Raw genomic sequence first — 17,923 nt, 5'->3', positions numbered from 1 at the left:
TTCCTGTATGTATTGGAAACGCTCCAGAGTTCAGCTGGGCCGAGGTTTTGATGCGGACCCCCTTTTTTTTTTTTTTTTCTCTTTTTTTTTTTTTTTTTTTTGTGTCACTGAAAGAGAGGGGGGGGGGGAAGTAAGCTGGGAGTCCAAGGAGTTTCCTCCAGAGACCGGTTCTGCCAGCGGGTCGAAGTGCAGCAGGAAAAACTGGATTTTGAAAAGGCAGGCGTGTAATTCTCCCGTTTCCACGTCGACATTGAACACACCACGGTGTTTATTTGATTAAGACCTGAACAGATTCACACTGCCGGGGGCTACAGCGAATAAAAGCTTGATTAACCGAGCCGAGGTTTTGAGGCGGACCCTTTTCTGTCCGTATCGTAGTTCGGCGTTCACACCTCCCCAAATGAACCGAACTTTATGAACAAACGAACCAGAGAAAGTAAAATTTAATTGAGAAAGCTTCCTGGATGGGAAGCGAAACGTCTTCAAACTAAGGAAAACAAGTCCAGTTGCTTTTTTTTACTTTTTTTGGAATGACCGTGACCTGGAGGACTGAGAATCTTCACCAGCAAATGAACCAGAGCCGATTAAACGGGGCTGGTGTGAATGCACCGTCAGAGCAACAGCGGCTCATGTACTATTTTTATAATTTTAATTTTTGTAAATTAAGGTAGCAGATTTCTTTCTAGTATTTGATCAAATATCAAAAGTTTATTAAATTGAATTCAAATCGGGTTTTTTTCTGTAAACTTGTAGGTAGAAATTTGGACCAAATACTACAGAGAGTAGTATAAATAGTACACAACTCAACGTTTACTGCATTTTTGCACCATATTATTTTGCACTGCACCGAACCTTTTCATACAAATGCCTTTTTGCGCCATTATTTTTGCACATAAACATGGTTGTACATTCTTCTGCACACTGTTTTTTTTCCTGATCACTGCTGCTCTTCATATTGTAAGCTGCCTTATTCCACCTGCAATCTCATTACGCCGTCATAAGCTGTATGCAGCGGAATTTCTTTCTGTCCAAATATCAAAAGTTGATTAAAATTGACTTCAAATCTGGGTTTTTTTCTGTAAACTTTTAGGTAGAAATTTGGATCTGATCCTGTGAAATTATTGGGGAATCTAAGCTGAAGACCAGAAGCAGCAGTAGTCAGTAGTTTGTTACCAGGGTTGTGGACGTCTTCGTGTAAAGCGTGATCACTCTCTGCCTTTTGTCGTCTTTTCTCCTCTGGCTCGGACACGCCACTTTCCCTCGCCTTCTTCTCATCCACAGTGTGAAATGAACAGATTTGTCGTACCAATCATGATGCGTGACAAAGTGATTTCATCGTAAACGAGGATAATCTCATCCCTCATTGCTCGACCTTAGCTGTGACTAATCCTTAAACATGCACCCATAAAAAGGACCTTTTTATATCGCGCTGTCAGTAATTATTAACGGAAAGTTTACGACTCTTTTGTGCGTTTGACTTTCCACCTCGGCTCCTTCGGTTCCAGATTAATAGTTCCTTAGATAAGTTAAAATCACGTTGGAGGTTGACTGACATGTAAATAGATATAGCAGCAATTCACCACGTTTGTGTTTTAACTGTTAATTTTCATTATATTGCATTGTTGTGAATAGACAATATGATTTGCAAGGCTACTTATTTAGTCTCCTCCTTGCAGTTTTTGCTGTTTTACTATTTGTTCAGGGGCGTTCAGACTTGGACAGAGTGTCCCATGGCCTGTAAAACCATATTATCACCATGTTTAATAACAATAACAACAACAAATCATCTTTGTTGGAGAACTGCAGAGTGGGGAAGGACAATTATCGAGCCGTTTATCATTTTTTTTAGGTAAAAACAACAAATTATTGTAATTTAAAATGGGGTTTATGTTGATAAAATCTACTTGAACGCCCATGAACTGATGGTTTGGCTGGGATCTTTACTTTTTTTTCTGCTGTTGGTTTAACGTGAGCATCAATAGATATTTAAAAAAAAAAAAAGTGAAAAAATGTTGAATGTAGTTACAATAATTGTGAGAAAGGCTTGTATGGAAACAGAGGGAAGCTGCATCACTGGATCTGTTATTTCTTTTGAAATATTAGGCCACAGAAATGTCTGTTTCTAAAGGAAATAAAAGTATATTTAAGAGGTGAAGGAGGGAGGGAGGGGGGGAGTAAGCTGGGAGTCCAAAGAGTTTCCTCCAGAGACCGGTTCTGTCAGCGGGTCGATGTGCAGCAGGAAAAACTGGATTTTGAAAAGGCAGTTGTGTAATTCTCCTGTTTCCACGTCGACATTGAACACACCACGGTGTTCATTTGCTTAAAGCCCGAACAGATTCACACTGCCGGGGGCTACAGCGAATAAAAGCTTGATTAACCGAGCCGAGGTTTTGAGGCGGACCCTTTTTGGTCCGCTTCGTAGTTCGATTCCTCGTTTACACCTCCCAAAACGAACCGAACTTTATGAACAAACGAACCAGAGCCGACTAAACGAGGCTGCCGTGAATGCGCCGTCAGAGCAACAGCGGCTCGTGTACTTTCTGTAATTTTTATTTTTCTAAATTAAGGCAAAGGCAAGGCAACTTTATTTGTGGAGCACATTTCAGTACAAAGACAATGCAAAGTGCTTTACGTGATTAAAACATAGGAAAATAAAACAGAATCACAGGAAAAAGCAAATTGGAATAAAAGGTAGAAACAAAAAAAACATGAGCAAGCAATAAAAACAGTTGGACTACAAAGTTGAACTAATGATGCTTTAGTCATGTCACGCTTTTTAGGCCCATACTTCATGAAATCAAACTTTCCACCCTGGGAAAAAGATTAAGGCAGTAGATGTAATATTTCTTGCTTGACCTTTCTAGTATTTGATCAAATACTACAGATAGTAGTATAAATAGTACACAACTCAACGTTTACTGCATTTTTTCATACAAATGCCTTTTTGCGCCATTATGTTTGCACATAAACATGGTTGTACATTCTTCTGCACACAGTTTTTTTTTCTGATCACTGCTGCTCTTCATATTGTAATGTTGCCTAGAGCTGGGCGATAAATCGATTTAATCGATTAATTTGATTTTCATTTTTTGGAAAATCTGGATTTTATTTTGCCAATACACTCATTGGGTTTCCATGAAGAGAACAGCATGTGATGCTGAATATATGTTTAGGCAAATGTATTGTCAAAATTATGTTAAGTGGAAACTTTTTTTTACCATAATACGAGGTACTTCATTTACTTATTTACTTTTTTTTAACTTAGTTTGAAGTTCACAAGTGCAGTAAAGCCTGTTCTTAGCTCAATGTGTAATACCACTAGCAGCAAATGTTTTGTTATATTTTCATTGTTTATAACGGCACGGCTGCCATCTTGTTTTACAAGCATGTTTCACAGCTTGTTTTTAGTTGCACTTTGAATTCAGGTCAACTCCCTGACGAAATGCTTGACATAAAAAGCAAGGTTTTAAAATAATTTCTTTAATTTCTTTTTATGAAACAAAAAGGAGGAAAAAAATCGATTAATCGGATTTGGTATGAGATTTATTTTTTTAATCCATATCGGCCAGCCCTAATGCTGCCTTATTCCACCTGCAGTCTCATTACGCCGTCGTAAGCTGTATGCAACGGAATTTCGTTCTGTCCAAATATCAAAAGTTTATTAAAATTTAATTCAAATCGGGGGGTTTTCTGTAAACTTGTAGGTAGAAAGAAGCAGAAGTCAGTAATTTACCAGGGTTGTGGACGTCTTCATGTAAAGCGTGATCACTCTCTGCCTTTTTGTCGTTTTTTCTCCTCTGGTTCGGACACGCCGCTTTCCCTCGCTTTCTTCTCAAAGGCTTGATTTTCAGCAAGTATGTGCAGGGTGCCTTCGCTGAATAATTATTCAACAATGTTTCAGCTGACATGGGAAGTAGTGCGAGAAGCAGCAGCAATGTACAGAGGAAGCAAAGAAAACGAACCTTTTATACAAGCCGTGTGCTCAGAACTAAAACTCTTAGCTCCGGCGTAGAAACTATGCGTCAGACGAGGGATTCACGGCGTCCCGCTGCAGAAAGAAAGGAAACGGATCAAGTTGATTATTGCTGACATCCAGCGGTAGCAGAGCCGTCTCTTCGCTGTGGGCGTGAAAATCACAGAGGTGCAGCTGAGGGCGGACGCATCAGAGGGCAAGTTGTTTCAGGTTCAGAAAGTTCCCGGTTTTTACTGGAGTGGATGCATGTAGGAATGCATTTCACCTCTTTTTTAACGGCGTACCGATTGCAGACATTTTCTGGCTAAACCTCCCCCTAATAAATACCTGGAAATAAGACACTAATGTAGGTCCAGATATGTAACGTCTTCTCCAGTTGATGTTTGTCTCTAAGGCTAAAGCTATATAGCCACATAATATGCTTATAAATAAGACTAAAGACAGTTTGATCATGATAAAACAAGGTTATACACACCGAGCCTCCTACTTGATGGTGTTTTGATATTTGTCCTTTTTAAGTCGAGTGGTGACCTAGTGCTCTAACCACTATGGCGCCATCTAGTGACAGTATTGCAGAACTGTCATAATGCTGGTTTGCTTCATTAATAAATTAAAATTAAATAATGTTGCACCAATCCTGACCTTCTGCAAAGCCTCACAGTAAAGCTGCAGCTCGGCGTGATGAAGACCAACATTATTAATTAAATAAACCGATCTACAGCAACTTTAAGAGCCTCGTATGAAGCGTCCGCTTCAGTGAACATCAACGTTCAGACTGTGTTCCCAGAGACTTTGCAGGCTTTTCCGTCTTTGAATCATGTTTTTTGTTTTAGTGCTTTTTTTTTTTTTTTTTTTTTTTTTTTTTTTAATATATTTATTAAAATTTTGGCAGTTTAAACAAATATCTTGAACAATCTACAAAATATGACAACAGCAGTGGTAGTATTACTTGTTCAAGTCAAAATAAAATACAAACAGAAAAAGAAATTGCCTCTCACAGTATTAGTTCCTGTGCAACTAGTCACATTTCGTACTTAACCTCTTTATATTGAGAATTAAGTTTAACAGTTTATGTCCATAAATAAACTGTCTTTGGGAACTGCAGTTCACATGTTCTTCAATCACTTGCACCTTCTTGCTTTTTTTTTTTGGATCTTGGACCTTTCTTTATTGTTTCGCTGGGAGATGCTAATAGCCGTTAGCCGCTTCCTTGTTTTATCCCCTGCTGTGCATGCACAGTACGTACTGCTGTTAAAATCCTAAATAAACATGAAAGGCTTTATTTGGTAACAAACTGAGTAAAAGCTAAGCATAAAACACCAAAATAACAACTAATATACGCCAGCAGGATGTGATTATCTTTCATAAAAACTTTGTATGCAAGCAGAGTGAGCTACTGACGTATAAATAAAAAAAGTTAAATAATGTGGCTATGCACCTTTAAATAGAGAGAGCTCTCAATATGACTTTTTTCAATAAAGGTGATATAACATTTCTATTTTAATATACATTAGTCTATGATTACAGCATTTGTCACTGACTGACGTTCTGTTTTTTTGTAGTTTTATGTGTTTTATTTTTTAAAGCAAATATTTCTACAATGTTATATTGCGGGAGTTTTATAAACGTAGCCAAAATAATTATCATAAGCTTGTACCAGCATCTGTTGTGGCCATTTCTTGGTAGTCTTTCTGAGGCTTTTACTTGGCTTATATCCATATTGTAATAATATTTTATCCACCGAAATTAAGGAATATATTGTGATTATAAGTTTTATCGTCCAGCCCCAGACGACACACTGCAAAAGCAGAACTAAAATAAGTTAAAATTTTCTTGAAATTAGTGTTTGTCCTTTATTTGAGCAGGTAAATAAGATAATCTCCCAATGGAATAAGATTTTTGCACTTAAAATAGGAAGAAGTCATCTCCATCAACTTATTTCAAGTGTAGTATGTCTAATTATCTTATTTTTGGGGTAAAATTACTCTTTCCATTGGCAGATAATCTTATTTATCTGCTCAAATCAAGGACAAAGACACTAATTTCAAGAAAATTTTACTTATTTTTAGGTCTGTTTTTGCAGTGCACATTCTCACTGCTAAAAGGGAACTAATTAAGTAAAATCTTCTTGAAATAAATGTATTTTTCCTCGATTTGAGCAGCAAAATAAGACTATTTGCCAATGGAATGAGTATTTTTCTACCCCTAAGATTAGATAATTAGATATAATGAACTTAAAATAAAATGATGGAGATGAACTGGTCTTATTTTAAGTGCAAAAATCTCATTTCATTGGCAAACAATCTTATTTACCTGCTTAATTAAGGAACATATCGTGATTATAAGTTTTATCGTCCAGCCCCAGTGTGAAATGCTTTTCTCCAGAACGCCACAGCTGGTTCAAGAAGTTCTTCCTTTACAGGAGTTTAAGGTCGAACTGAGAGCGAGTTACACAGCAGCTGTCGTGTTGCGTTATTTAAACGTTTTTTTTTATCTTTGTTTTAATTAGCTTTTTCTGCTCGTGTGGAAGAAGACGGGTCGGTTTAACAGGACAGGACACACTCTCACTGCAAAAAGGGAACTAAATAAGTAAAATCTTCTTGAAATAAACGTATTTTCCCTTGATTTGAGCAGCTAAATAAGACTATTTGCCAATGGAATGAGAATTTCTACCCCTAAAATACGATAATTAGACATCCTGCACTTGAAATAAGATGATGGAAATGAACTTGTTCTTATTTTAAGTGCAAAAATCTCATTTTACTGGCAAACAATCTTATTTACCTGCTCAAATCGAGGAAAAATGCACCAATTTCAACAACATTTGACTTACTTTTAGCTGCCTTTTGCAGTGCTGGCGCCGTTTCCTGACCACGGTGCAGTGAAACATCCAGAGGGCTGATGGGTAGCGACGCATCGGGGACGAGCAGCGCCTGCTGGGACGGGACCAGAGCGCCGCCGTATGTGAAACAAACGTAGAAACGTGCGTGAAGGAGCCCCGTGTGAGTTATGAGCTACTGCTGCGGCGTGTTGTTGTTGCTGGGTGAAACGCTCCACGGTCTGGTCCCCCCCCCCCCCACGTCTCTGCGTTACCATGGGGACTGGAGGTAGCCGTGCGGGGGATAGCATCACAACACGCGAGCGGGTCGCCTCTCGTGGCCGTCAGCGGCGCCGTGAATCAGCGCTCCGCGGCGTCCTGCTCTCTGCGCCGCCTGTCGTTTTTTTTCCTGTCGTCCCTCCTTCGCTCTGTCCCGTGTTTCGTCTGTGAGTGTTTCTCGTCAGCAGGACGCTGCGCTGGTTTTTTTTCCGTCAGGACCAAAGAGCCGATGAAGCGGATGAATGAAACTCGTGGAGCGTCAGACGGATAGACGGGCCTCAGATCGCTGCTTTCTCTGTGTGTCATAATGTTCCTGTTAGATGTTGCATGTTTGCTGGTGAACCAGAGATCACCCGTTTTTATCTATTTTATTTATTTCCTGTTATGTTCTGACGTGTGCTCCTGTTTTCATTCATTCATTTCTTATTTTCTGACGTCTCTGCGTGTTCCCTGAATCGTCTGAATTACGCCAGTGAGTGCCGCTCCGTGGTTATAGTGCTGCTTGCTTCTCTCTCTGTTATATTGTGCATTTCTGGACTAAAACTCCACAAAAAGCTTCATGAATTCACAGTAAACGATAATAAAAGCCTAAATGTTTTCAAGAAAATTAAGTTTGTCAGCTCTGAATGGAAAAATTAAGCTAAATCTGCAGTTGGTGACAACTCCTGGAGATGTGGAACGTCTGTTTTTGTTTTTTGTTTTTTTAGAGAAACTTTTAGGGCAGGGCAATAAATCTATTTAATCGATTAATTTGAATTTACAATTCTTTAAGATTTCATTTTTGGAAAATCTGGATTTTATTTTGCCAATACACTCAGTGGGTTTCCATGAAGAGAACAGCATGTAATGCTGAATATATGTTTAGGCAAAATTATTGTCAAAATATTGTTAAGTGGAAACTTTTTTTTTTAACCATAATACGAGGTACTTCATTTACTTATTTACTTTTTTTTTTTTAACTTAGTTTGAAGTTCACAAGTGCAGTGAAGCCTGTTCTTAGCTCAATGTGTAATACCACTAGCAGCAAATGTTTTGTTATATTTTCATTGTTTATAATGGCACGGCTGCCATCTTGTTTCACAGCTTGTTTTTAGTTGCACTTTGAATTCAGGTCAACTCCCTGATGAAATGCTTGACATAAAAGCAAGGTTCTAAAATAATTTCTTTTTTTCTTTTTATGAAACAAAAAAGAGGAAAAAAATTGATTAATCAGATTTGGTATGATAAAATCGGAGATTTATTTTTTAATCCATATCGCCCAGCCCTACTGTTATGCTCTTCTTTTCATTCATTCATTTCTTATTTTTTGACGTCTCTGCGTGTTCCCTGAATCGTCTGAATGACGCCAGTGAGTCCCGCTCCGTGGTTATAGTGCTGCTTGCTTCTCTCTCTGTTATATCGTGCATTTCTGGACTCTGAAACTCCTCAAAAAGCTTCATGAATTCACAGTAAACGATAATAAAAGCCTAAATGTTCTCAAGAAAATGAAGTTTGTCAGCTCTGAAGGGAAAAATTCTGCTAAATCTGCATATGGTGACAACTCCTGGAGATGTGGATCGTGTGTTGTTGTTTTTTTTTTTTTTTTTTTTTTTTTTTTTTTAAGAGAAACTTTGTACGTCTCCAAGCTGTAAAGTAAGTTTAATAAAAAAAAATTTAAGTTATACAACAATGCTGTGGGGAGAGATGTCCGGGTTTCCCCCTTGGATCTGCTGTCAATGGATGGATGATTATTTAACAAACCTCTGGGTCACGCATTCAAAATCTGCTTACCAGTGAAATATTTGACCAGTTTGATGAATTTTGACTAGTTATGTTTACATGCACAAAATTTCATGATGGAATTAAAACGTATTTGAAAAAAAAAATTGGATTGTACCGTTTATATGGGCACACAATCAATTAATCCCATCAGTGTGCGTTTTTATGCACCCGGCTTTATTCAGAATAGAACCACTCTTGGCATGCGCAGTTATCAAATCCCCCTTAAAAAAACCACAGAAGAAGAACTTATTACTTTGCTAAACAACTAAAAATGGTAAACAAAGCCGTATTATGAGTTAATTTGTCCTCTGAGCGCACAAGCTGGACTTGAACCAGGTTTTAATTACGGTTGAAACGTTACTGATTAAGATACAATTTTTAGCTCTTTTATTTTTCCAAACAGGTCGTATCAGGAGACCCGACAGTTTTGCTTCCCGACGTATTTCCGCCACTCACCAACGCAGAAATACGTCACGTTTACGTCAGTTTGCCACATTCAGAATAACTTGATCCTGACCAGCGTATTATCAGTCGGCATAAAACCACCCCTCCCATTCAGATTACAATTTAATTTCCATTGATCTTAATCTGCTCACACTATTCTGATCGGCTTGTTTTATTCTGATCTTCCCTTTATTCAGTTTACTTTTGTCCACGTAAACATAGCTAACGTCTCGTATTCCTTCACCTCATGGAAATCTTGTCAAAGTTAGGACTCCTAACCCCTCCTCTACTTTTCTCCAGCTTCAGACCACTGAGCTATATTATAAACTGGAGTGCTAATCACCGTCTGTTAGAACAAGTCGCTTTGAAGCCACCAGCCGCCATATTGGTACTCCCTATTTCCCCCAGTAACTAGGGAATATGCGCTACAGCATCGAATAACGAGGATTTTCTCATGTTCAGGGGGGGCTTAAGACTTTTAAAATGTCAAATGCCATATAGTTTTATGTTATGTTCTAAAAACATCAAGTACTGAGAAAGTCATGTGCTGAAATATTTTGCATTTTATTCATTTAAATATATATGTTTAACATTTATAAATATATAAATAACAATATACAAAAACATATATTTACATATGTGTATACATATATATACATATACACATACTTATATATTATATACATATATAAATATTTTAAATGAATAACATGTAAAATATTTCAGCACCTAATTTCCTAGTAGTTGATAGTGTTAGTACATCCACTGACTGTAGAATTACCTGTGAAACGTTTTCACACAGTCAGAAAACTGCTTGTTGTTGCAACCAAATCCTGTGGGATTCTGGGAGAGTAGGGAGTAGCAAGATGGCGGCCAGTGACTTCAGTTTTTCGGCAAAATCAGCACTTCAGTGTATTATATAGCTCAGTGCTTCAGACGCCCGTAGTTCCCACTGCTGTGGTAACTTTCCAGTCTGTAAACTCAACTCTTCGCAGTTGAAATGATCTGTAAACATTCATCTGATTACCCCACCACCCGAACAGTCGTTAACGACCAGGAAGTTTGATTATTTTAGGGTTCAGACTGGATTTAATCTGCTCCTGCGTTGTGTGCTGAGACCTGTCCAACCTGCTGCGTTTTGTGTGTTTTTCAGTTCTACCTTCAGGACACTAAAAGCAGCAACGGGACGTTCATCAACAGCCAGAGGCTGAGCCGCGGCTCGGAGGAGAGTCCGCCCTGCGAGGTTCTGTCCGGCGACATCATTCAGTTCGGGGTCGACGTCACCGAGAACACGCGCAAAGGTTTGTGCGCCGATGTGCCGCATCGATCCAGCTCAGGCTCTCTGGGAAAGTCGCTCGTTTTGTTTCTGCGAACACAGCGGCCCAAATATTCACCCTGAAATACACTCGGCTGACTCTCAGCGGTGGCTTAGGGCTAATTTAGCCGCATAACCAAACACTGACTGGGTTCACAACAAAGCGCACATATTAAGGTCAGATTTTCAGCTCTACATATTACTTATCCAACCTGCACTGGGGCTCAGTTATGCAGGGCTGTGCTCTCAAATATACTTGATTACAGTTATAAAACAGCGTTTACTCATTTAACTATTTCCCTAGGACCCAAAATTAAATTAAATCAGATAAAAATCAAGCTCCAGCAGTAGTGATGGATTACTAAATGCAACAAGACAGATGTGTTTTATATTGTAATGTACAGCGGTTCTCATGAATCTTCTTGATTCCTTTTTATATAGGAAGGAAACATGATTTATAAGCGCAAAGAAATGTCGTTTTATGCAATTTACATAAATGTAAACTTAATTTTTTTTTTTGCTTTCATCATTTAAAATTGCTGCAGCTAAACCTTATAGACTAAATATTGAATGACAATAAAAAATAAAACATTGTGACAGATTTAGCTGAAATAAAAGATTCTATCACACACAAGAATAACAGGGATAGAGCGACACGATATTTCAGACTTAACCTCTGTATCGGCCGATGTTTGTAATATTTTTTTAACATATCGGTTAATCGGCCCGATAATTAAAACTCGCCTGATGTTACAAACTGAAGTTTATTACCACACTGCAAAAACGGATCTAAAAACAAGTAAAATATTCTTAAAGTTAGTCTATTCGTCCTTGATTTGAGCCAGTAGATAAGATTATCTGTCAATGGAATGAGTATCTTTGCTCCTATAATAAGATAATTAGACATTCTGCACTTGAAATAAGATGATGGAGAGGAATTGTTCCTATTTTAAGTGGAAAAATCTCATTTAATTGGCAAATCATCTCATTTACCTGCTCAAATCAAGGACAATTACACTCATTTAAAGAAACTTTTACTTATTTTTAGTTCTGTTTTTGCAGTGCATGTTGTTGCTGTTTGTGCTTCTGGGTCAGTTCTGGAGGCTCGCAGTTCAGTGTATAAATAATAATCTATGAATAATATTGGTAAGTATAAGGGATGCACCGATCAATCGGCCACGATTACCAGCCGATACTTAAACGGGAAACCGATCTGATCTACCTCTGCAATGGTCTGAAAATGTCAACGCTCTAAACTTTAATTTATATTTGAAGGCAGTTGTTTGAGAGGCTTTTATTGTTTCACTGGAACTGATTCATGTTTTCTAAGATAAGTTTGAAATATTGAAGATGTCTCGTGATCTTATAACAACCGACAGTGTCGGTTAAAAAAAATGAATAATTTTTTTATTACATTTTCTCAAAACACAAAAAATACAGAACAGCTCAGACACGACCAAAAAGTGGCAAAACACAATGTTGGCATGAGGCTACAGTAAGTCAGAGTTAATTAAGAAAATAAAAATAATTGACAGTGAGCACAACATGTCTGGACTTTTAAAGATTGATAATCGATGATCGGCTAGAAAGCTGCAATCGGTGCATATCGTTTATTGTTCATGACAGCAACATTATTATCGGATGTTTATATCATCAAACTGTCAGTCAAACATAGTTTTTTCTCTGTGAAACACTGTCGGAACGCCAGAGAAAAAAAGAACCAGTGCTCTGCAGATTTAATAGTGAAATTAAACTAGAAACGTTTCGTGGCAATCTTTGTTTCAAATAAATTCAGTTCAGAGGGTTTACTTTTATACTGCTCAGGTTACTATTTGCTATATATTAACAGAAGATTTTGTCCTTTAGAAGAAAAAGTTATGTAACTTTTTTATACATTTCCTTTTCAAGAATCTCCAGTTATTCAAGGCAGCAGCTTGAAAACAAAACTGATATAAACACCATGAAGGACAGAGTCTAAATTGGGGACTTGGTGTTGGTATTTAATGGGGCTGGGAGGAGCAACAGGGCAGCTGACGGACATGAATGAGCACATGGAGCAAGAAGAAGAAATGCATTTCATTACGTTCACGTCTGAGAGTTCATTATAAATATAAATTTATCTGCATTCATGAGGTAATTGGCTCTAGGTTTCACATGTGTAGCTGCTCTTCTCTGGAGTCACACTTATCCAAAAAACAACGTGAGAACATAATTCAGACAAAGCTTATGAATTTCATTTGGTAAATGGTTGTTTTTGGTCAGAACTTTCCTCAGCATCCTGTTGTAGAGTAAAACGATCAGCTAGCGATGAGCCACCATGTCTGCTGGAGCCTCCGTTGTGTTAGTAACAAGGTTGTGTATCTGTGTCCTCAGTCACCCATGGCTGCATCGTGTCCACAATCAAACTCTTCCTACCTGATGGGATGGAGGCCCGCAGACGAAGCGAGTAAGTCGCCATCTTTACCCGCCTCAAAGGGATTTTATGTTGTAAATGGGGGGGCAAACCCTATATAAAAATACAGAAAACATGAGAAACATGCTTTTTTTTTGGTTTAACGTATCAGTTACGAGACAAATAACTTTTTTTTTTTTTTTTTTTTAAAGGTGCATAGCCACGTCATTTGACTTTTTTATTCATAGTTTTTATGAAAGATTATCACGTCCTGCTGGCGTATTAGTTGTTATTTTGGTGTTTTATGCTTTGTTTTTGGTCAGTTTGTTACCAAATAAAGCTTTTCGTGTTTATTTACGATATTAACAGAAGTCTGTACTGCGCATGTGCAGCAGGGGTTAAAACAAGGAAGCGGCTAGCGGCTATTAGCATCTCCCAGTGAAACAATACAGAAAGGTCCAAAATCCAGTGGAAAAAACACACAAATAAATCTGATTCCAAGTGGGAAAAGCCTGGAATGTCCCTGGGATTACAGTCTGAACATTGGTGTTCACTGAAGCGGACGCTAAACCTGCCGAGAGTTGATTGACGTAAATGTTCTGATATGAGGCTCTTAAAGTTGCTGTAGATCGTTTTATTTAATTAGTAACTGTTGGTCTTCATCACACCGAGCTGCTGCTTTACTACGAGGCGTTGCACAGGGTCAGGCTATGTCCGCCATTATTTAATACTGATTTATTAATTAAGCAAACCGGATATTATGATAGTTCTGCGATACTGCCACTAGATGGCGACACATCCTTTTTATATATGCTAAGAGGCCGAGAGCGAATTATGTTTCGGCTCAAAAATGGCCATCAAAACATTATCATGATCGAGGCTTAGTGTATATAACCTTATTTTACCATGATCAAACATTTTTTTGGTCTTTTTTTAGAAGCATATTACGTGGCTATGTACCTTTTTTTTTATATAAAGCAACCAAAAAAGTTTTCTTTTCTAAAAATGTTCCTCACCGTTACCTGTATCAGGCTTTAAAGGGCTAATTTTAATATTTTAATGCCATGAAGCGCTGGACAGATGAGTGCTGGCCTCTAATAATTGGTTGCTTAAATATTTCCCTCTGCCCCCGTGGCCAATCAGCAATTTCTGCGTAATTTTTCATCCATTATTTTGAACTTTGCAGTAATTTAGTGGTGAATGAGGAGTTTCCTCACGGTAAACAAGCGAAAGCGTGTGATTGTACAGTAGAGCGGTGCTGCTCCTGAGCATCCGCGGACCCAGCATGGAGCTTCCTACTGTACTCACAGCTCCACCAGTCTGTCTGTGTTTGTGTTTGGCTGCTGTTCATGCCATGCGTGCGTTTGTGGATCCACGGGCGCAGCGCTGTGGTGTGCAGTGCCATCTGCTGCTCCGGTGTTCGGCTCTCAGTCCGGAAAACAACCGTCCTGACCTGCCTCAGTATGAACCGAATAAAAAGTGGCACCTCTGTCTGATTGTCCCTCGTTAATAGATGGGTCACTTTTCCTCCGGCGACTGTTGCAAAAGGCGTCTGCAGTGTTGCATCGTGCTTCATTGCATAACGTCAGGGGATTTGTGCAACAGTATTATTCATATAGGTTCTGCAAGCACACTTTAGTTGTTTCTAGGTCTGCGCTGTCGGGTTAGAAAGACCTGCTGCATATTTTTAAAGATATCGTTGTGAAAATATATCGCCTTCTGATGCACTCGCTCACATTATCCCACACCTGTTGTTTTGCATGTAATGAGATGTTTCTGGATTTCTCCAGAATCCTAGAACTGAATGTCCAAACGCTGCGGTCGGATGAGCAGATAACATTTTTAAGAACCGGCCGTAGATGACGGATGAATCAGGAAACCTGCAGCAAAGAGAGAGCCTTAATTAGCACGATGAACACAGAGATTACTCCACTTCAACCCGTTAGATGAATTAAATTAAATTACAACACATCATCTGGCTGAACGGTAGCTTTACCTGTGACCCATTACAGGAAAACCAGCATAATTAAAGATTTGCTGCTAAAAATCTACTTTTTTTTGTTTAATTATCCTACTGATCGCCTCCCAGACTAATAAACAAGTAATGTCTTCATTTTATTTTAATAAAGGTAATTATTATTTTTAATTTATCTTTTTAATCTGTCTACTCATCTTTCTATCTTTTATCTGTTTCTGTCTCTATCTTTTGGTCTTTATCCAACCATCATGCATGTATTTACTCACTAACCTTGTGAGTAAATACTTGTTTTTATAAAATAACGCTGTACGCAGAGGATCGTTTGTACAAAGGTTTTCCTCCACACAAACCCGTGTAAATTCACAATCGACCGTTGTTTTAAACATGCCAGGAAGCTAAAAGCTACGCCGGCCAGAGTCCTTCAAAAAAAAAAAAAAAATGAAGAGCAGCGATTTCGCCTGTGCAAAACCGCTCACCTTCAAGCTCCTTTTCTCCTTTGCACCTGTAAAAGCAAACAAAAAGCCTCTGAAGCAGCTGTAACGTTTGCAATGTTCCATTTACGCTTTTACTTTGAAGTCTCGATACCGAGGTGAAGACAGGAAGTGCTTTGCACGAAGCACCTGTAAACCTGTAGCCTACCAGGAGTAGGAGAGTAACTCCTGCTGCTACTTGCAGGGCAGAGGAAGTGCTGCAATCATCATGAAATTCAGTGCATTAAAAAAAAAAAAAAATGCAGATATTCTGGCCGGCTTTGCAGGTGGTTGCGACATATTACTGAGCGCGCTCAGTCTGCGTCGCTGATCGGTGACCCGGAGAGAGCTGAAAGTAGAGGAGCGACGCCCGGAGGGACAGTAATGGCTCACGGCGGGGTTATTTACACTGGCTGGTACATTTAATAATTTTAACTTGCTACATCATGTGACCTTTTTAAAGGGGAAACTCTGAAACAGACAGGTCACATGACCGGCGGGCTGCAGCAGCCTGTACAGTCTCTTTCACTGTCAGTCATTGTAAGGGGTGAAAAAGCTTTGGACTATTTGGACTCTTGGGTCGGCAAAGTGATTGTTGGCCAACCCTTGTTAGGGCTGGACGATAAATCGATTTTAATCAATTTTTAATTTTTTTTTAAGATTAAATATTTGTTACATCTGGATTTTAATTAGCTAATGCACTCATTGGGCCTTCATGAAGAGAATAGCAGCAATGCTGACTGTGTTTAGGAAAATATGTTGTCAAAATATTGTAACTGGACTATAATACGGGACACTTATCTCATTTACTTATTTATATTTTTAGTGGGTTTGAATTTACACAAGTGAAGTGAAGCCTTTTCTTAGCTCTTTAGCATACATTTAGTTATAATTTCATTGTTTACATGAGCAGGGCGGCCATCTTGTTTTACCTGCATGTTTCACAGCTTTGATTTAGTTGCACTTTGACTTCAGGTCAAACTCTCAGATGAAATGCTTCACATAAATGCAAGTTTTTTTTTAAAACAGTTTCTTTATTTTCGTTTTGTGAAAAGGAAAAAATCTTGTCAATCGGATTTGGTGTAATAAAATCAGATTTTATTTTAAACCCATATTGCCACAGCCCCAAGCCCTGTGCACAAAAACAAGCTTTAAGACAGAAACACATGAGCATGAATGTCTTTATTGTGGTTTAGCTCTAATTAAAAACATCAGCTGTGAACGTTAGTGAGAAAACTAGTTAAGACAGCAGAAACCCCCCCGTTGTGATTCCATATTTAGTCATTTAGTTTCCCCCATTTGTTACCACTTATTGCCAAAAGACTATCCTGCAGACGCTTGGGTTGAGCTAAACTAAGAAAAAGCTCCTAAGTGACTTTGTTTAACAGGTTCGCCGGTTTTGTTTAAACAAAATAAGATGTCAGCTGATTTGTTTTCGCTCTCTCTTCTGGAATAAAGGAGCCAAACTTGTGACTCTTTATGCCTCCAGCTCTCTCTGCTTGGTTCCTGCCAGCAGACCTCCTGATTCCCTCTATAAGTCCGTTGTCTCCGTCCACATTTCCTCAAAACACTCCCACATACCTGAGGTCAGGTGACCAGCGCAGGTGTTTTTTGCTTTCAGGAGACTTGTTCTCTGAGACGGGATCAGCAGCGCGTTTGAATGTCAAAACCGTTAAAAAAACACAAAAAATTATAGATTTATTTATTTTTTTTTACCACGTTTAGAGAGGGGAGGAGTTTCTGTGAGTTGTGAGTGAGGAAGACCTGCTTCTCTGGCAGGGAGGAGCGGACTATAAATAGAAAGACAGGTTGTGTCATTGAACGTCTTTAGCGCTCCGGCTGCGGAACCGCGGAGACGGATCATTGGATCAGCGTTTGCGTGAGACGATGAAGTGAAACAAAAGGTTTGTTTCCTGACTGCTGCGAGGCTGGAAGGTTTGAACTTCGCCCCGTGAAAAGGTAAAAAGCGCAGAAACCCTCGCCGCTGCCACAGATTTAAACCCGTTCTCAGACTTAATGCAGTCCTGACCCGGCGGGTCGTTATTAGAGCAGAAAGCCAGCACCTGGTGGTGTGAATTATTATTATTATTCTGTTGTAAATCACTTCACTTGTGAAAACAAAGTCTCTTCATGTTTGTTTGCTGGGTTTGGTTTTATTAGCTGAAGGATCCGGTAGGTTCTGCTTTGTTTTTTTCCCCACAGACGGGCTCATTCAGCAGGTTGGTCTCCGGCCTCCAGCAGACCGGGCCGGTTTTTAAGGAGGTTCTTCAGTCAAGAGTCGCTGACGCTGAGGTTTCTGGACCAGACGGCGCGTCTTTAAACGCAGCAGTTCACGCGTCTTTGCTGTCAGGGTGTTGAACATGTGGTCGATCCACCAGCTTTTCCTGTTTTTTAGACAAGAAGAAAAGTCTAACCTGAGAGCTAAATGTCTGCGACATGCGTTTCTCAACAGCTGAAGCTGATATGTGGAGATCGGCACCGAGGGCTCGGCCT

The 17,923-nt window shown here is 39.0% G+C and overlaps 1 protein-coding gene across 10 annotated transcripts in view; it reads left to right on the top strand.

The window, feature by feature from the left end:
- The window catches only part of slmapa (sarcolemma associated protein a), an 82,844-nt gene that overhangs the window by 13,206 nt on the left and 51,715 nt on the right, over positions 1 to 17,923 (top strand). For 8 of the 10 annotated variants that reach the window (XM_036151592.1, XM_036151590.1, XM_036151589.1 and 5 more), the window contains exons 2-3: positions 10,429 to 10,576; positions 12,964 to 13,036. In XM_036151592.1, coding sequence (XP_036007485.1) covers positions 10,429 to 10,576; positions 12,964 to 13,036 — 221 coding nt within the window. Of the gene's footprint in view, positions 1 to 7,295; positions 7,368 to 10,428; positions 10,577 to 12,963; positions 13,037 to 17,247; positions 17,390 to 17,923 lie in introns of those variants that run through there. The other 2 variants (XM_036151593.1, XM_036151594.1) reach the window with 2 other exon arrangements.

Source organism: Fundulus heteroclitus, chromosome 20 (genome assembly GCF_011125445.2).
Source record: "Fundulus heteroclitus isolate FHET01 chromosome 20, MU-UCD_Fhet_4.1, whole genome shotgun sequence".
NCBI lineage: Eukaryota > Metazoa > Chordata > Actinopteri > Cyprinodontiformes > Fundulidae > Fundulus > Fundulus heteroclitus.
The sequence above is the reverse complement of the archived record's forward strand: the minus strand, read 5'-3'. Positions and strand labels throughout refer to the sequence as shown.